General features: G+C 41.8%; 1 protein-coding gene across 4 annotated transcripts in view; it reads right to left on the bottom strand.

Moving 5' to 3' along the window:
- The window catches only part of rhea (Talin_middle and talin-RS domain-containing protein rhea), a 391,086-nt gene that overhangs the window by 35,880 nt on the left and 339,737 nt on the right, over nt 1–15,469 (bottom strand). For 3 of the 4 annotated variants that reach the window (XM_050177552.2, XM_050177553.2, XM_055070111.2), the window contains exons 46-48: nt 8,168–8,284; nt 3,248–3,433; nt 701–805 (exon numbers count right to left, since the gene is read on the bottom strand). In XM_050177552.2, the coding sequence (XP_050033509.1) occupies nt 701–805; nt 3,248–3,433; nt 8,168–8,284 (408 nt within the window). Of the gene's footprint in view, nt 1–700; nt 806–3,247; nt 3,434–8,167; nt 8,285–9,500; nt 9,627–15,469 lie in introns of those variants that run through there. The other variant, XM_050177554.2, reaches the window with a different exon arrangement.

The following is a 15,469-nucleotide window of genomic DNA, read 5'->3' on the forward strand; positions in this document are numbered from 1 at the left end:
AGTTGTAGTAAACACAATTGCATGCAGTCTGGGTGAAGCATTTCGTTTGGTTTGCTTTCATTCATCCTCGCAAGTTTCGGCACTTGTAGCCTGCAACTGTCGCCCAAACAATGACCATTTAAAGTGACTGTTTTAGGTATTCATTTCTTCCACAAACTTCAAGACAGTGGAATGGACTGGGCCCGCCATGTTCCAAAAGGACACCACTGCATAATTTTTCCATGGGCATCCCAGATAACATTAGCAACTATAAATTATGAAGTACCTACACAATGACGCATTCTGTTTAGTTTGTTGCATCAGAAGTAGTCGCTCTACCAAGTGTGTTTTCCGATTCCTGAATCCTTATTGTTTTTGTTATATTGCGTTTTCACCACTATATTACTTTTGTTACTGTAACACATTCTTGTTCATGTACCCTGCTCTCGCTATTATTAATCTGTTTGATGAGCGCTATATTGTAGTGTTTATTATGAGTGCTCATTCTTAGTGTGTCTTGAGATTCCTGAGTCGTTATTATAACATATTCTATAGTATGTCTTAGTTTTTTGTTAATTGCATTGCCCCCACCAGTATTTTATTTTTCATTATTCTTACATGTTTCATTCATGTATGCCCCTCCTGCTAAAATCCTGCAAACGATTGGCAGTATGTATGAAAAAAAAAAGAATAGGAAAAGTGACTGCCGCAGCCACCTTACCTCGAGCACAAGTTGGAGGAGCTCTCGGTAGCGCATGGCACACTCCCGGCCTGAGGTGAGCACTCGGGACTTGAGCTCTTGGGTCTCAGCTAGGCATGATGCAGACTGCATGCAAACACAGATGCTGCCACTGAGAGGCCACAGATTTTTTTGCCTGGAATTACAATAGCTGGTGCATTTTGCACTGAGAAGGTATCACTGTGGAAAGATGCTCATCAACACTGCAACTCAAGAAGGTGGCATGGGTCTAAATTATTTTTCCCTCTCTTCACTTCAAATGTCAAACGTATGCTTAACAACATGGTGCTCTGTGCCATCTATGCGTGATTGTAATATTACTGTGTTTCCGTGCTTATGATGACAAAAGTATTGGGACATGCCTGTATTCAGAGAAAATGTAACAATTCTGCATTCTTCTGCCCTACAGATGACCTTCTTATGAAATAAAATGCATCTCATAAAAAAATTCCTATGCTACCACGCATGCACAGAATGCATACCTGCATGAACATACAGATCTTTTAATGCACTGTTAAATTGCTATTAGGTTATTTCACAGCATTTATAATGTGCTACAGTTAAACCTCAACGTAACAAAGTCAGTAAAATCGCTACTTTGCTTCGTTATATAAAAGGTTTGTTATATTGAAATTTGACTTTTTATGTTAATAAGTACAGTCGGCGACACATTTTTCTTACATGAGCGGGGCCATGAAATTTTCTGAATTATTGGACATAAAAAAAAAAAAAACTAATTTTCAGTGAGAAAAAAAAAATTATTTGTTGGTGACCAAACATACGGTTTCATGTCATGTCGTTGCCACCCCCCAACGAACTCGCATGGCCACCGAGCCTGTCTGTACGTGAAACAGAACCGCTAGTCTGTACGTGAAACAAAATTTGCACAATTTTTTTTTAGTCCTACCTAATTCGTGACTGTGCCATTTGCCCAAAATTAAAGTTGCCATACGATGTCACGTTGACCCAAGATCTTTTTACTGTTGAGACCAGTAGCGAAACTGCCCTGCGAAAGCTGTACCCTGACAATAAAACGAAGACTATGAATGATACCACATGAAAGGCAGCTATCTTTGCCCATGGCTGCAGTATTTGCCACGTCATGCAAGCAGGCCATGTCCCAAAATTTGAGCGAGGTGCTATGAAATTGTGGTGCATGGTCTACTAGCACATAAATCAGTAACACATAAAATTCTGTGTGAGCACTCTTTGCCGATTTATACGGCATGCAGTGTTTTTGCTGTCATGCACTGCTGGTTGTCACTACTCAGCTGACTGCTGCTGGCACAGCAGCATGAAGGCTTCTGTGGTTAATTCAATATCGGCAAAATGTAGACTGGCACATTTACAAACCGTGTCCTGTACAAGTGCTGCCTGCTCTGATGAAGAAATCTGCCATTATATTAGCCTAGATCATCACAAGACCAAACTTAGTGGTACCACACAATCACTAGAAGGCAAATAAGAGTGGATTTTGGGATAAACTATACATCACCACGTATACGATGGCTGGAGAAAGAAAAAAGCTGTTTAATGAGAAAATCAATTGTTTTAGCCAGCTTGTTCACATTTATTCCTGGTGATGAAGAGTATATCGGCAAGAAGAAAACACTGAAAAGATAATTGAGCAAAAATTAATTAGTAGCTAATTAATTAATCTGCAATTAATTTGCTGATCTATCCACAACTGAAAACTGCCTCCTACACAAAAAAAAGCTAGTATAGGCTCTACATTGGACTTTTAGCACATCAAATTCAGTGCATCAAAAATGATATGTTTGGCTATGTGGGGTTAAGTATGGGAGAGAGGATTTGGATAAATAACAAAAATAAGCAATACTAGATGAAAAAAACAAATTCAGGGTCAAACCAGTGTCTTCCAGCAAAACATATTTCTTCCGTGCCACAGAGGCGAACAGTGAGGCTGCGTACAAGAACGTTGATCATTGATGCGCTTGGTTACACAGGTAAGTTGGTCATATTGTAATTGCATAACACGACTAAATTGGTTGTATATGCAAAAATATGCTTCCTTTAGGCAAAAAGTGTTACGGTGTATGACTTCTGACTACTGTGGTCACCTGCTCAAGCTGTCCTTGTACGAGATATGATTTGTCAATACGTGGCCGTGTCACACAGTGAAGGCACCAAAGAGCAGTGCCAAAGTCAACTGATAATTCTTAAACAACAGCAAAGGCACTGACCGATGTTGGATGTAAGAGACAAAAAGAAAGAAAAAAAACCCACGGGGGTCTCTTCAACACATTGCTGCTGGGGTTCATGTTAAATTCATGCTTCTGTACAAGAAGGAGCCTTCCACAACGATCAGAAAGAGGAATTAAAATTTTTAGCACTTTGAACGCACTTTTGTTAATCCATGCAAAAATGCACTCACAATCAATCCAAAAGTGCACTGTATACAATGCCCATGTTGGATGATAGGAATTTCACAATTCACATCGTCACAAGTATCAGCCGTGGTCGTATCACCGAGATTGTATCATAGTGGAGCGAGTGTGGTCTGTGTACCTTGGTGACTGAGAGGAGATCAAAGATGGCCTTTCGACCCATGTTGGCGGCCACAATGATGTCTCCCTGCTGTCCACTATTGCCAGCTGCCACAGCCTTGGCAGTGGCCAGCGTCACGGGCTGCGTGGCACGCACCAGGTCCTCGGGGCTGGCCTGCCGCAGGGGCGGCTCACTTGAGTCAAATGCCTGCACAAGAGACCACGCAGCACTTGCATCTCTGGGGCAGACAAGACTGTGCGCCAATAAGCAGTTTACACCCATAAACAATATTTTTTACACAAACAGAACACAAACTGTGACTACTTACAGGGTGTACAAATGTGTTCGCATGCTTTGGGTACTTGACGCAGCTCCTGGGGGCTATGCTTGTATCTATGTTTCAATCTAACTGTTTTCCCGCCTCCCTGGGTTGTTCGTGGTCGAATGGGTAGTGCATCGGGCTGCTGTGCCGAGGGTTCGGTGCCCGCCATCGGACCACCTTAGGTCACCGAGTCTGTGGCAATGTGTGCCTATGTGCCTCTCTTCAACAAACCTCTCTCATGGGTCATTGTAGATGCGGGACTAGGTAGGTTTGAAGAAACTCTTTGATGCCAACTTGGAGCAATGGGTCTGTGCTAGCCTTCAGTGAACGTCTTCGATGCCAATGTGGGTCGTTGGATATGTGCCAGCAGGTGCGTGCCACATCTTCAATGAACATCTTTGACGCCAACTTGAGTAACTAGGTGTGTGTGCCGCTCTACAATGACGAAAAATTGTGGCAGAACCCATCTCACAATGACTGGTGTCAGTAATGCATTAGCATCGAATCATCAGTGGACATGGGAACAGTGCTTACAGTACCACTCCTAATCGTCTTGCTTGCCTTCCGGGTGCCTCACTTCATGCTAAAAAATTTTATAATCGCTACCTGGTACTGTCCCTGTGTCCACAAGTGTTATTAGACACAGTGTACGATTGTTTTTCTCTCAGCCTACTGTTGTTACGTTTGGGGGATGTCGAGACTAACCTTGGACCTAACACGCACTCCGAATCTCTGCTTGATGTTGAATCGCTTCCCGCAGATATTTCAGAACTTCATCTTTCTGGGCGAGTTGGTTCATCTTGAAAGGTAACAACGGAAACAGACGTCCACAAGGAGGGAGGCACACAAGCACTTGTGTGCATGTGTCTCCCTTCTTGTGGTCGTCTATTTGTGCTGTTGCCCATGTTTTTTTATAGTTCGGAACAAATGAATGTTTTGTTCAAACTACTTATGGATCTTCACACTCGATCACTTGAAAATTCCAAAACAGAATTCGAATTAGCTGCTGACACAAAAACAATAAAAAATGGCCAGAAAAGAATTGAAACAAAAATTACTGGTCTCCAAGATTGCTTAGATGTACTTGAAGAAAAATTTTAAAACGTCGACCACATAACCGAAAAAATCTCAGACGTGCATGTCAAGGTGAACAGTACGACCTGTCGTTTGGAAGTGCTTGACTTACGCCTTATTGACTTTGAAGACAGATCATACCGTGATAACCTAATATTTTGCGGTGTCCCTCACACCAAAGAATCATGGCAGGAAACCAAGACCAAGTTAATATCAATGATTAAATCATTCTGCAATGCCTTTCCAGATGACACACTCCATAGCGCAAATCGCCTCGGCTCTCTTGAACCTAACAAGTGTTGCCCCATAGTTGCAAAGCTTTCACATTCCAAAACACGGGAGAAAGTGTTCGCGCTGAGTAATCAATTCAAACGAAATGATGTCACAATTAGTTAAGACTTCGCGGTAGCCACCCACATTGCTCGCATAAAACTAATCGAGTTTGGCACCAGTCACCCCAGTTCCCCCAACTTTAAACTCCACTACAATAAATTGTTTATGAACAATAAATGCTATATTTATGATGCGCCTACCGACACCATTCGTGAAAGAGTGCAGAATGCATCTGGCACATTACGGAATCATATGGTTCCACTATGTGCGTCACAATAGGGACATGTAAGGGGCAGTGGCCGAACATCACAAACAGCTTTACCTTACTTGCCTGTTCTTCTTACAGATATCGAAAGTATTGTGAATAACTCTCATTCTTTATCTTCGGCGATGCAAAAATTATTGCCTTGACAGAAACTTGGCTCCCTGCACATGTGCGCAATTATGATACTTTCTCGAGCTATCTACCGCTGTGACCGATCTGCACGTCGAGCAGGAGGCGTCCTTCCTGCAATATTTAAAGATATTTCATCATTTCATATAGATATTAACACTGAACTTGAAACGACGAGCACTTGCCTGACCCTCAGTCACACAAAGACAATCCCTGGCATTTGCTACTACTCACCCTCGTCATCTGCCACATTTACTGAAAAGTTACACGATGCAATTAATGTTTTTCTTTTTTGTTGCATTTTCCCACAACACCGTTATTCTTACTCAGCGATTTTAATTTTCCTTATCTAATATGGAATAGACATCCACCCACCATAAAGCCTTTTTCTGCTCAGGCTAAAGATTTCTGTGAATTGTGTTTCCTGTTTTCATTTTCCCCACTTGTGACTCAGCCTACCAGATGATCAACCAACAACACATGTCTCACATCTGATAGCAACACTTTCCTTAAAAAAGTGAGCGCAAGTGTGCACACATCACAGATGTGAGACTGCAATGCGTAATAATTGTCAACCTTGCCACTGACCTTTGCATGTGTCACATCGAACAGTAACAAGCTGCTTATATTGGTGACAGTGTGCCAGCTGCCCTCATATTGTGCTACCTTCAAGATTGACCAAGGCTGTAAAAGAACAGGTTGCAACATCTTTTCACCCAAGTACTATAATCAGTGGACTTGAGCAATAATCAGAAGATCTGCAGAAACACGCAACCACTTAATACACCTGCATTGCCTTATGTTATTTGATGCTGGAGGATCTTCCCAAATACATATCTGATTGCCATACATTTTGAGATGGCTTGCACAAGAACGCATTTTTTCTTCAAAACATTGTTTCTCACATAAGGACGCCTGCAATTTTTTTCTTTCTGGATTGATTCTGCTGCTTTGCCCAGTTCTGCATGTATTGTCAGTCAAATATCTACTAGCATTGATTGAAAACTGCATATTAATGTTTTTTGTTTATGTTACTCATCTTGTTAAATCAATTTCTTGTGCTCTTGTTTCATTCTGTAACAACTTTACTGAATGCCCCACCTACAGGCCTGTAAGGCATGATAAATAAATAAATAAATAAATAAATAAATAAATAAATAAATAAAAAAACAAACAAACAAATAAATAAATAAATAAATAAATAAATAAACTGTGGCAGAACCCATCTCACAGTGACTGTCACCGGTAATGCGTTAGCACTGAATCGACGTAGTGACAAATGTATTGCCACTGTCGAAGCGAGGTATGCATGACACGCGGGGCTCCTTTGCGCTTCCCTATGAACACTCGGCGCCTTCTAGTGCCGCCGTCGCGAAGCCTACACGTGGGTTCCAAAAGGCAGGCTGTGCCGGTGCCTGCGAACACTGAGAAACACGTCATGTGGCAACCGTGCTGCTCTGTCACGCTTCTTTCTGGACACACTGTGTCATCTAGTGGTGCTGCCGAAAAGCTTCTCTGTGGCCTCAGAGACGAGAAGCATGGAGCACCGCTGCGTGCGAATGTTGAGACTTGTTCCCCGTCTTGCCGCACATCCGGCTGTACGTACTCAGTGACCCTAGTGCATTCATGGCCCGGCTTGCTAAAAGTTTGGTGTAAAAGACATCATTGGAAAAGCGGCACATACCCAGTGTACTTGTGGTGCAGCCTGCTAATGGGTCAGGTTGCTATCCTTGAGGAATCCTTGCGAAGCGAGTTCGATTCCGCTCGGCATCAGAGAAATGTAAGAGACTTTTTCCGCGATTCTAGAATGGATCATTCCCAGTGGCGCGCACACCTAGTAACCCAATTTGGCATCAAATATGTCCATCGAAGAGCGGCAGAGATGCACACACTGAATGATCCAAGTTTGCATCAAAGAGATTCATTGGAGACGAGCACAAATTGAGTGGCATATACCTGGTGCTCCAAGTCGGCGGCGTCAAACAGTTTCTTCAAACAGCAGTTCAAACAGCAGGACTGAGTGCCTATTCAGTCCCGCATCTACTCAGGTTGGTGTGAAAGAGGTTCGTTGAAGAGCGGCACATACGTACACAGTGGCACACACTCCGTGATCCAAGCTGGTCCAATGGTTGCTTTCAAACCCTGTTACCTCAGCACAGCATCCCTATGCGCTAACCATTCAACTACGGACTAGCAAGTGACCGAGGTAGGCAGAAAAATGTTTAGATACAAACATAGATAGTTCAGAAGAACATTCATTTGGGCTATATGGTGCACACTTGAACAAGGAAATACCAGATAGATATATAGATAGACAGATAGACAGATACATAAATAAACATGGATAGCCCATGAAAAGCATGTGAGGTATAAAAATAAGCTAATAAATAAATAAATAAATAAATAAATAAATAAAAAAAAAATTTGATAGATAAGCCATATTGTTTACACAAACATAATGGTCTATCTGGCAATGCTTTGCAGAACCCAAACTATGCTGGATAGTCAGCTACCTGCAAAATGCTCTACATAACATTGATTGTGTATGGCCTGCACAAGAAAGAGAATCTGCTAGCATAGAATAGCTCTTCTGGCAAAATAACTTCTAAGCCGAGCAATGCCAGGAAGAAGTTGGGATATGTCTCGGGATGTTTGCTAGCCAAATGTTCATGCCGGGCGAGAACAACGTGTGGACTATTTCACTTGTGAGGGGCCATGTGTTGAGTTGGAGCATCAGTCACAGTGGCAGTTGCTGTCCCCAAAACAAATCGTAAATAAGCTGGAGGGCTGGCATCACGGCGTGCCTCCAGTGGCTCACCCGAACTTCCTGTGAAATGGCCTCCACGGTGGACTCGAGAGCACGTGTGCCACGAGCGTGCTCGTCCTCCACAGCCCGCACGGTCTTCAGTAGCGACGTCACGTTGGTCACCATCACCTGGGCACACAGCGACACCGCACACTTCAACACGTGCCAGCACCGACCAGGTGCCACGTGCACCAAGCGTGAGCAACCTGGCAATATCATGATCAGGTGAGTCACCCGACAGGCAGAAGCTTCACTAGTGAACAGTGACCACACTCACACAGACACATCATAAACAGATCTGTTGCACGATGCTTTAAAAGTAAAAGAAAAAAAACTTACTATGGTGTTGAATTTTTATTGTGAATGGGCAATTATAACAAAGAAAAAATCAAAAGATGGAGATTTAGTTTCATTAAAAATAAAAAATGACATATTCAGTTCCAACTAGTTGTTTCCAAGAGAAAAAAGAAACTTCAAAAGGAGCAAGTCTTTGTAGGTACAAAAACAGTGCTGTGTGCGGAGCTCACAAAATACTGCCTCTGTCAGATGCCACAACAATGAACATGCTGGTGGAACCTTATTTTTCTCTTTTTGTCCATTGTCCACCTGCGCCATGAACTAGGCACACAACAAATTGAAGAATTACAGAGGAAAAACCAGAGTGCTTTTGAGAGGATGTTCTCCAGCCAAAGGCTGCACACATCAATGCGTGCCCAGCGTTGATTGTGTCCAATGCCAGGTGCTTTCTCACAACATCAGATTCCCTAATGTCCTCCGAAAATCCCAAAGGTGACAAAAAGCACATGGCCATCAGCATTCCAGTGCCCACACAACTAAGCACACCACCAGTGGGACTAGAACAACTAGACTAAACACACTCTGATCTACGTCAACTGTTGGATGGTTTTCTTTCGTACGACACAAAGAAAGGGCACAAGCTGTAAAGGGACCTTACAGAGGGCACAGAAAAACAAGACAGCCAATCCGAGAGCCCATTTTTGCCTCGAGGGGTCGTACATAGTGCGGAATGCAGGCTGACACGAGCTCGCAAAGGGTCAACAACCACAGCACACGATGCAAGTTAGAAAGCAGCTGGAAATGCAGAAACCCAGTTAGTGGATGACTCGGACAAAGGAGGCCCTCCGTCAGGATGTTGTCGTGCCATGCACACACAGCAAGCAGCAAAACTTCAAGGGTGACCTTTTGTGTCAATGCTGCTCCAATGGCTTGACAGCCGTGGCTGGTGCTGCATGTGTGACCCAAGGGCCTGCATGCTAGTTGAAACAGTGGTGCCCAATCTTTGGTTTCTTTTTCCCGCCACCAGTGAAATAAAAAAACACCAAGCTGTCCAAGCGAACCAAGTCATTTATTTCTCTGCACTATTCAGCTAGTCCCTCTCGAGTGAGAGCAAGCAGATTAGCTCCTCTTCCTGATCGGAGGCCAGCCCTTCCGTGTCCGTGGTGTCCGCCACCTGCCGGGAGCAGAGGGATCCTGCCTCAGCCAACTGGTGCTCTCACCTCATTCTCGGGCCACAAGAATGCCGAGCAACAGAGCTCGCATCTCAACACTGCAAATGAGCCAATCAGCCAAAGGAGCTGGCAATGAGCGTCAGCTCATCTGTAGAGAGCCTCGGGAGGCCACAAAGGTATCCTGAGAAATTTGCCTGTGCCCTTACAAGTTGCAAAGTACCACTTTACCAGTCGGCAGTGCTGCAATGTGCGAAGGTATTTACCAGCAAAACTCATCACTGCCATTCAAATCTTAAGGCTCTGTGACATTCTTTCCCATTCTTGTCCCCACACAAAATTATTTGTGCCGGGAGAACTTGCACTAGGTTTTAGCACAAAATGACCATGGTGTAATCAAGCATATAGAGGCAAGGAAACGAAACTTGGACCATGAACGCTACAAAGATGCTGTGCAATACACAACATAAAGTCATCTGCAACCTGCTGCACGCCACCATTCTAATCCTGACATAGTTGCAACTGACTGTGAGCAGATGTTCCAGGTAGACTCGGAGGGACATGGTTGATTATGCTGTTGGATTAGTTGGCTAACCACAGCTATGTAAGGGAGCTGAGTGCAAATGGAGCAAAATAAAACATGCTGTCATGGCACTATGACTTCTTCTGGGTTCCCCCCCACCTCTTTTTTTGCGCTCAACTCCCTTACATAAACATGGGTGCCATAACCTATGGTCTGCCGTGCATTCCACAGAGCACAATATTTTGAAAATTCTTGAACCGCTATGTTACGCAGAAAGGGAACTTAACATGGATAAAATGCTATAGCTTGATAATGAGTATATTCCAAACTGGCATGTTTTTCAAGTTTTCTACCTGAAATATACTGGATTTTCCAAACAACCGTAAGCTTTCTTACAGAAGGTTTTCAAATGACTTCAATAAACAGTTTGAAAAGAAGCAGATCAATTAATGCAGAATAATTTGTAAGGTGAGCTGCTGGCTTACCATATAATACTCAGGATGGATAACATTTTTAGTAATAAGAGCAAGCTTTAATATGCATCTTATTGTTTTGCATCTGGGTATGTTGCCATCACAGCTGAACATTTCTGGTGGATATTACTGAGCATTTGACACACTTCTTTTTTTCGTGTTGTGAATCTCTTCACAATATTATACAAGATGGACCAAAATTAATATTTGCAGGCACAGTCTGATAGGTTCCCAACACCCTTAAAACTTGTTTCAGTCTCACAGTGGTGCCAACATGGCAACTGCCAGGGAGTCCCTCCTTCAATACAAGAGCGAAGGCTGGTGAACAAGGGGCATTGCACTGCGCCATTCGTGCACATGAGAGTGTTTCAGTCAAGGCAGTGGTGCTGTACATAACTTGTAAAGGCATTCTGCTCAAGGACACAGTTAGCAATATCCACCTTTGATAAGCCTAAGGGTAGGCTTAAGAACAGACACAGAGACTATCGGAACAATGTCTAAAAGACTAGCAATAAAACAAGAGTTTGTGAATAAGTCAACTGCTTGAAGCAGGGAAGACTTATCGAAACCCAGTCACCGTGGAGGACCCAGATCATGAGAAGGAAGTTTCCAGATAGATAACATAGTGTTCAAATACATTTGGCAGGGACTCTCAAATCATGAACTCCTTAGTGACATCTTGAAAAAAACGTGCGTCATTAATTTACTCTGCCAGTATCGATGGAACTGTCATGTTTTGACATCTCAAATCAAGAGTTTGAATGATTTTGAATGTGTTGCAGCAGTTTCTCAAAATATTATGATTGTTGTTTACCGTTCACCTCAAGCTGCTCTAACGAAACCGCTTCATTATATGGATTCGGTACTTTTATTTGCTAGCAGGAAGAAATTACACTCGGTAATTGTTGGCGACCAATGCTGACTTACTTTCAAAAAATAATGACAGGATCCAACATATTGAAACTGTGCTAGCAAATGGCTGTGAAAACCTTATTGAACTTCCTGCGTGGATAACTTTGAACTCAAAAACATGGATTGTGTTTTACTTCTATCACAAAAGATTACCCATGTTCTGGAGTGCTCAGTTAGGGCATAAGTGATCATCTGACGTTCTTTGCCACATTTGTGTGTGCACAGGTAGCGAACATGACTTCAAGTGGGTCATACATACCACACTGTATAGGTATTTCAAACTTTACTTTCCAGTGCAAACTGGTCTAATGTTAGTGCTGAAGAAAATTATACAGCATCATACGATACATTTGTGTTCAAAGTGAGACAAGTATACAGTGTAGCATTTCGTTCCATCCCTGTGGTCAAACATAAAAAAGCTAGAAAGGAATGGGTAAATCAACAACTACACAAGAGCATTCAACACAAAGACAAATTATTCAATAACTTCTTAAGGACTAGCAACCCTGAAATGTTTAGAGTTTAAACAAGTTATAAACAAGTTGAACAGTGATCTCAAGAAAGCAAAATTGCAATATTACGAGCATCGATTTGAAGCCTCTATGAGTGATGGTCATAAAACGTGGTACATATACCACGTGCTAATGGGGTCATCTTGACCAAGTATGCCACATGAAATTGTTGTGAATGGGGATAAGAACTGTGGTAATGATGCAGCTAATTTATTTAATAATCATTTTGTTAATGCCGGTGCTTCAACTTCTACATCTGCTTTTCACCCTGTATGTAATATTCAAAGTTATATAAATCATAGTGTCAGCGAGACTATTTTTCTTACGCCCACATCTGAATGTAAGATTTTTTCTGTTCTTAATACTTTGAGTAACAAATCAGCTGCTGGCGAGGATGAAATTAAAGCCGAGCCTATTAAAGCAGTTGCTCACATAATATGTGGCCCGCTGGAACACATTTGTAACAGTATATTATCCAGTATACTTTTTCTGAAAAAATGAAGATAGCTCGTGTCACTGTAATCTTTAAGGGTGGGAACCTAACACAATGACTTGAATAATTATAGACCAATTTTGGTATTGCCAGTATTTTCCAAAGTGGCTGAACGTATTACATATAAGCATCTAAATAGTTTTGCTGGATAAAGGCGTTATCTCAGATAAGCAATATGGTTTTCAGAAGAATAAACCAACCGAAATGGAATTATTAGGAGTAAGAGATATAATTATAGATACTATCGAAGAAAAAAATTTTACCATTGGTATATTCCTAGGTTTTCGCAATGCCTTTGATAGCATAAAACATAACATATTACTAGAGAAACTGCAAGTATGTGGCATTCGAGGGATAGCATTAGAACTTATGCATAGCTACCCTGAATCTCGATTTCAGTATACTTCTTTGGAAGGGTACAGTTCTGAAAAAAGCATAATTAAATATGGGGTACCACAAGGCTCCATTTTAGGGCCATTATTATTTATTATTTACATAAATGACATAACAAATGTTCCACTGACAGATGAAATCATATTGTACGCTGATGACACTAATGTCTTTTTTTCTGGAGTAGACCTTCATGAACTATAAGTTACTGTAACTGATTGGTTACGAGAACTTAGCAAATAGCTATATCTAAATAAACTTGACTTAAAAAAAAAGAAAAAAACTAAGGTTAACGTTTTTTATTACGATGTAAAACTTCTTTTATTGTGGATCGCAACTTGAACATGTTTCAAGCCATTCTTTTCTGGGTGTTACATTTCATAAAAACCTAAGCTGGACAGAGCACATAAATAAGGTATGCACTAAGGTCTCACAATCTTTTAGCTTCCTGCAAAGGATCCGATGCTTTGTGCCTGTCAGGTTGCTCAGACAACTGTACTCTTCATTTGTTCACTCACATCTTATCTTAGACAGGGGTAATTGGAGATTGCAGGGAGAGGCCTTTGTCCTGCAGTGGACATAAAATAGGCTGATGATGATGATGATCTTAGCTACTGCCTCTTAGTACGGGAAAATGGTAATAAAACAGATATAGAAAAATTGGCAGTACTGCAACGGCGAGGCTGTTCGGTTACTTAACTCCTCAAAACAATACATAGGACCTTCTATATTAATGATATGCTCAACATTTCTAATATTAAAGACACTTACAAAACAAAGATCTGCATACGGCTATATAAAGAGGTATCCAGCAACATTGAACAATTTTCAAATCGTTAACTGAGTAGAGACACAGGATACAGCCTACATCAAACTTCAATAGTAATGAAGAAACCAAGGACAAAATATGGCATTCGAACTATCGAATATTAAACTATGTGTGTATGCAATACGTACCCTAACATTGTTGACGAAGCTACAAATTGTAGAACAATTCACAAATTTAAATATGCAATGAAAAACATCCTATCTTCTTATCATTACATGTTTAATGAATGTTAATGGATTCTTAAATTGTTTGATGTCAATAGTGATGTTATAAACGTTATATTCTAAATGTTTAACTTCTGTTAGTAACAGAATGCTCTTTTTTTTGCAGTGGTGTATTTATTTATTTACTTGCTATCTTGCAAACAGTTGATACATTGCAGTGTGTTTAAAAATTTTGCTGTAAATAGTTTTGATGTTTTCTGTCTTTTTAGTTGTATTTGGTTTTATTAGTATCAATACTCGTAAACTGCTACTTCTGCTGCTTCAGCGAGGTAAAGGCCTTAGTCAGGAGGTTTAAGCCCTCCTTTTGCCTTACCTTGTGGGCAAACCTTGTATCTGTTTTGCCAAAATAAAGAACTTGAACTTGAAAAAGAAAAAAGAAAGACAGGGTCTATGATGGATGCCATAATGTAGGCCTCCCAAATAGTTTTGACAACCTGGGGCCTTTTAGCACACATACAGTGCTTGGTACAGATGTGCTTTTGCATTCCATGCCCATAATAATGCCACCTCAAGTATAACCTGTGACCTCATGCTTATAAACAGAATGCCACTGACCTACCATGGTGGGCATTTTGCCAGTGTTCCCCAAAACTCTGTTAAACAAAACATGAAGAACAAAAGAAAAGGAAGCTAGGGGCCATGTCACGAGTGATGAATGAGAAAATAGCTCCGTAATGTTTGGAGAGAGCAAGACTGCAGTATGCACTAACCCTTTCAGCGTACGTACTTGAAAAAGGGGGTACCAGTGAAACACAAAGGATGTACTCACAAGGAAAAGGCGTCAGAGATGGACGAATGCTGAACTTTCCACTGTACTTTATTGCAGTTCACATTGCCGTGAATAACCTCCTCCCAAGACACGTGAATTGATATCACCTCGAAAAGTACACAGCTGCATGAGAACAGCCGATGCACACTGGTACCTTCTTTTTCAATTTGATCATGCACTAACTGGCCCAAGAGCTTGCGTAAAAAAATTAAAATTAATTAAATTATGGGGCTTTACGTGCCCAAATCACTTTCTGATTATGAGGCACACTGTAGTGGGGGACTCTGGGAATTTTGACCACCTGGGGTTCTTTAACGTGCCCCTAAATCTAAGTACATGGGTGTTTTCGCATTTCGCCCCCATCGAAACGTGGCCACCGTGGCCAGGATACGATCCCATGACCTCGTGCTTAGCAGCCCAACACCATAGCCACTAAGAAACCATGGCGGGTAGAGCTTGTGCTAATGCCTTTCAGTGTAGCAGAGAGCTACGTTGGTATTGCATGCTTTTGAAGGGGGAAACAGTGCGGCAAGGCAAAGACTGACAAAGAGTAGACAACACAAGCGCTGACACCTTGCCGTGTCACTGATGTACCAGTGCATTTCTGCGTATCTGTCCCAACGTGTCACTGACGCACCCATACATTCTCCACTCCCTCCAGCTGATGTGTGCAGTAATGCAAAGTTGACTGGCTCCGAGGTATATCTATGGTATATATCTACA

The sequence above is a fragment of the Dermacentor andersoni genome, chromosome 5 (assembly GCF_023375885.2).
Source record: "Dermacentor andersoni chromosome 5, qqDerAnde1_hic_scaffold, whole genome shotgun sequence".
NCBI classification, from domain to species: Eukaryota; Metazoa; Arthropoda; class Arachnida; order Ixodida; family Ixodidae; genus Dermacentor; species Dermacentor andersoni.